A 5,000-nucleotide genomic window follows, 5' to 3' on the forward strand; every position below is an offset into this window, starting at 1 on the left:
GTGTCTGAATTAAACTCAGTGGTCTCTACCCGATTTGCTGTATAGCACTTGAACGCTGCGCAGCTCCAGTGAAAACCTCTCATATGCCCTGTCCATGATCTCTTCCAGCGATGAGAAGCTAGATGCCTGCTGATGACTGCCCTGGTCAACACTGTTGAGCTACAACACACAGAGAAAGAGCTATACATGAATAAACACACACACACACACACACACACACACACACACACACACACACACACACACACACACACACACACACACACACACAGAGCAGCAGCCAGAGGCCCTTAATCATGAACGTTGCTTACAGTCAAATTTGATTATAACATGAGTGTACACGAATTTAACAGACCATTTTAGGCCTTTTCAGATTATGCGATTTCAGGTTAAGTTTGAATGTAATGTCTCTCAACGTAAATTGGAGAAACCCTCTGCATGGGATCATCATAGCTGGATCAAGCCAAATATATAGGAAAAACTAGGGGGCTGGAATCAATGAGGGGAAAAAAAGAAACCAACATTTTAGAACTGGTGGAAATTAAATTTCCTGTTGTGTGTTGAGCAGATGTTAATGACACGGTAATATTGGGGCGACAATTCTTTTCTCGTAGAGCATAAAAGGGGAGATCTCTGAAACGATCAGAGCACTTCCTGCACCCTCAAACAACTAGAACCTCTTTTAAATCTGGACTGAGTGTTATTGGATTTACAAAACTATTTCTCACAGAGTGTCTTTTTAAAGGAATAATGGCTTGAGACGAGTAAATTAGAGTCATCTTTGACTTAAGCAGGAGGAATTTTTGGAGCCTGGGTTTTAACGCTTGAATTCTTTTGTGATATTTGTAGGGAATTCATTTTGTGCCAAAAGGTTTAAACAGAATGTATTTTGCAAATACAAATAATGAGAGTTGAATCAAACTTCATTTTTTGAAAAGATTACTACTCATTTCCTCTCACTGCGATAAATATTACTCATTTTGACAGTTTTTGCTTAATTTTTTAATTTTCTGATTTTGCTGACTGTATTATTGTCAGACAGGATTGACCATGTGACACACACACTCAGGGTTCTGTGTCAAGCTGCATAAAATATATATTTTGAAAAATATTAGGTAGAATTACTGAATGAAGGTTTCTAATAATCTAGCGCCAACTAGCACAGCACAGCAGTGTCTTAACCCTGCTTCTGGTGACCTGTAGCACCACTCAGTTTCAACTATTCCCCATCTTAAAACACCTTTTCCAGCTCACCAACTGATTAGTCAGTCCTCTATGAGCTGATCAGGTGTGTTGGGTCAGGAAATCACACAATTATTGTAGTTCAAAGGAAATAAAGCATTGGCATAATGAGGCAGTCGTGGGCTGGAGGTTAGGGAACTGGCCCTGTGACCAGAAGGTTGCCGGCTCGATCCCCAGGGCCAACAGTCCATGACTAAGTTGTCCTTGAGCAAGACACCTAACCCCCAACTGCTCCCAGGGTGCTGTGGATAGGGCTGCCCACCGCTCCGGGCAAGTGTGCTCACATTAGTGCCTTCAGAACTGCTTTAATTCTTCTTGTCACACTTTCAACAAGGTGTTGGAAACGTTCCTCAGAGATTCTGGTTGGTTATTTGAGTTCCTGCTGCCTTTCTATCATCTGGAACCAGTCTGCCCATTCTCCTCTGACCTCTCACATCAACAAGGCATTTTCATCCACACGACTGACCGCTCACTGGATATTTCCTCTTTTTCGGACCGTTCTCTGTAAACCCTAGAGATGGTTGTGGGTGAAAATCCCAGCAGATCAGCAGTTTCTGAAATACTCAGACCAGCCCGTCTGGCACCAACAACCACGCCACGTTCAAAGCCCCTTAAATCCCCTTTCTTCCCCGTTCTGATGCTCGGTCTGCACTTCAGCAAGTCGTCTTGACCACCTCTACACGCCTAAATGCAGTGAGCTGCGGCCGTGTGATTGGCTGATTAGCTGTACAGGTGTACCTAATAAAGTGGCTGTGAGTGTATGCCTAGAATATATCAGAATAAGTGAAACTAAAAAAGTAAGACTTTTTCATTTTCATTACTTGCAATATAGATATGAGCAAATATGAAGAGCAAATTTAAGTTCAATGCTAAAATGACCACACACATCTATTTTAGGCAGATTAGTATGTATGGTTATGTTTTATCACAGTACAGGACGGTCATTCCTTCAGGCACGTTATCAGGGATCAGCACTTCTCTTGCTCTGGCAGTTTCATGAATCATACATCATAAAGTTTGTACATCATTCCGGACACGTTTCTGCAGAACTCTGATGAATAATAATACACGATTATAGGTTACCAAATACTCACCTGTAGGCTACCAAAGTCCACAATCATGAGGTCCGATTTGCTGTGGTAGAAGCCTGATTTTGGCACCAACAGGTAGGAGGGCTTCAGGTCAATTCTCAAGTCCAGAACCTTGCGTGTCTCAATAATGTGAGACAGACCTATAGTTTAAAAAAAGAAAGTAATTAATATCAATATATTTTAAACAGGATTACTGAGTGAAGTACATACTTCATTAGAACAGTCTTATATGAAGGTCTGAACACCCGCGGTCAAATTACATGTCGATCTTTAGTTTTTTTGTACAATACTGGGGTGACTTTTCCAAATTCCAGGGAAACTGTGTTACCACTGGCCGTCTTCTCCTTAATCTCCTCCAGTTTGCTGAGCGTTGCAGAGGTTATCACCTCCAGGTCCACTCCCTTCCCTGTCTTAAAGAACTCCGACAAGCTGTTTATTGTCAGCTACAAACAAAACAAAATTAAAAACATTAAAACAATTAAGAATTCGGTCACTGACTTAAGACATTTTACTTGTGTTAAATCATGGCAATATTTTTCTCTAGAAGTCTCTAATGCATAATCAGCTAATGCATACCGTGTACTGTAATCTGACCTACACATTCTACAACACCTTTATGGTACTTCCAAGAACTGTTATCTAATTATTAGTGAAAATAATTACCACTGTACTCTAACCGCACCATGTTCCACAGAGTTGGCTGATAATCGGCATAAACATCTGACCATAGGTTACATTCTTCTCCAAGTTTTTCTTTATTCTAGGACAGGTTACCATTTTGCCCCAAAGCAGTAGTTCAATGTTCCCTATCGAGTCCTCATTAATGTATATTTGTGTGCAAACTGTACCCAATCACAACATCTACATTATTATTTCGATTTTATATTTACAAGACAACCACACAGGTCTGACCATAAGCTGTTGTCTACAAAGTTTCATGTTCTCTGCAAAAGGAGGCTCAAACCCCGAAATGGAACAATTTTCTTTGTTTCTTCACATTTGTTTAATCGAAATAAAACGGTTGGTTATGTGAGCCGTTTTTTTTACCTAGTTTGTTTGTTCCTTCCATTCCTGATGTACGAAGTGGTCGGTATTTAGAAGCCTTTCTAGCCTTAATGATAAATGAGGGTGAGGGACATTTCATGATAACAAAGGAATCTTCCATCATCCACTATACCTGTACTGCTCCATGTCTGAGCTCAGCAGGGGTATCTTCCTCAAATATACCTACGTTTTATACACTTATTACAAAGGTGCACTTTGTAGGAACAGTTATTAGCATCTGTACTGGCAAAGCGCATGCTAATATAACTCTACCATGGTGGTGCCACTGCTGAGCTGAGAACGGTTCTCCACCCAAATTATACCTGGTAAGTAATTATTGACTGAATTTTTTCCGCTGCTAGAGATGCAACAATACGACTTTTTCCCTTCCGATACCGATGGTTTGTGTTACACTACAACTAAGGCCTTAGGAGGAACTGCAACTCGTATATCACCCACTACCACTGCCATCCCACAAAATACTGCCATTCACATGTGTGAATGTGGCTCACAGCATCGTAGATCATCTCCACAGGCTGCGAGTGGACTCTTAGGAGCTGGTCTGCAGTGCTGTCTTCTGGGTTAAGCTCGAACAGGACACTGAGTAAAGAAGAGTGTGCGTCTCCCCTCGACGCAATCAGAGATGGCACCACACCCTGCTGCTGCAGACCAGTCACGTACCAATGCTCCAGACTGGCCTCCACTCTGAAACACACAAACACGTAGACACAGACACGTTTACACGTGTTGAACACAACATACACAGTCCTGCTCTAACATTCTTGTAGGAAAAAAACCTCGTATCTACATTTTTCTCACTTTCCAGTTTTTGACATAATTTGAAAGTACCTGTTGCTCTTTACATTGTATGTAAATTTCTTGATGAGTGGACCAAAAGAAATGGCTCAAAACGACTTGGAAAAATTCTGGTTACATTGATGTACATTAACAGTAAAGTTCTTTCCTTCTCCTGTAAAGTTACCAGTGCGGAGATACAAGGTTTTCTTCCCGACAACAGTGACATATAACTAAAAGAACACTTAGCAGTTTAAAGGATCTGTCTATACTGCGAGTTGCTGGTTCACTAAGTACACCCATTACCTTCAGACCAACCGTATGTTCCCAAGTCATATGTCACGTGACTACGGTGTATGGTACACATCAACACACTGAGTGTTTCTTGCATGAGTTAGAGTTCACTTTTGCACCGAACTGTGTAAAACGAGATCTTAGTGACTTTGGATGTGGCCTGGTAGTTGGCATCACATTCACCAGTTCCAGTAGCTTCCCAGCTGCTTTCTTGGGCTTATCATGTACAATGAAAATAGAGCAGTGGGTCAGCTTGGGTTTTATTATGCAGTATCTATGGAGAGTTTGGCTTCGTGAGTCTGTGCTGACATCACCACAGCGCTGATAATCCCAACAATAAATTGTAGATCATTTCTTTAAGAAAGCGACACAATCCATAATGTTGTTATTTTGAACAGCAACCTAACATGATCTCAGCAACAAGGGGCTGGAGGTTAGGGAACTGGCCCTGTGACCGGAAGGTCGCTGGTTCGATCCCCAGCACCAACAGTCCATGACTGAGGTGTCCTTGAGCAAGACACCTAACCCCCAACT

General features: G+C 41.6%; 1 protein-coding gene across 6 annotated transcripts in view; it reads right to left on the reverse strand.

Annotated features, from left to right (window-relative positions):
* vps13c (vacuolar protein sorting 13 homolog C) overlaps positions 1 to 5,000 on the reverse strand; it is an 84,630-nt gene that overhangs the window by 62,019 nt on the left and 17,611 nt on the right. For all 6 annotated transcript variants that reach the window (XM_037545463.1, XM_037545462.1, XM_037545461.1 and 3 more), the window contains 4 exons: positions 3,890 to 4,082; positions 2,662 to 2,776; positions 2,337 to 2,473; positions 30 to 159 (listed from right to left, as the gene is read on the reverse strand). In XM_037545463.1, the coding sequence (XP_037401360.1) occupies positions 30 to 159; positions 2,337 to 2,473; positions 2,662 to 2,776; positions 3,890 to 4,082 (575 nt within the window). The remainder of the gene's footprint in view (positions 1 to 29; positions 160 to 2,336; positions 2,474 to 2,661; positions 2,777 to 3,889; positions 4,083 to 5,000) is intronic.

Source organism: Pygocentrus nattereri, chromosome 15, assembly GCF_015220715.1.
Source record: "Pygocentrus nattereri isolate fPygNat1 chromosome 15, fPygNat1.pri, whole genome shotgun sequence".
Classification (NCBI taxonomy): Eukaryota; Metazoa; Chordata; class Actinopteri; order Characiformes; family Serrasalmidae; genus Pygocentrus; species Pygocentrus nattereri.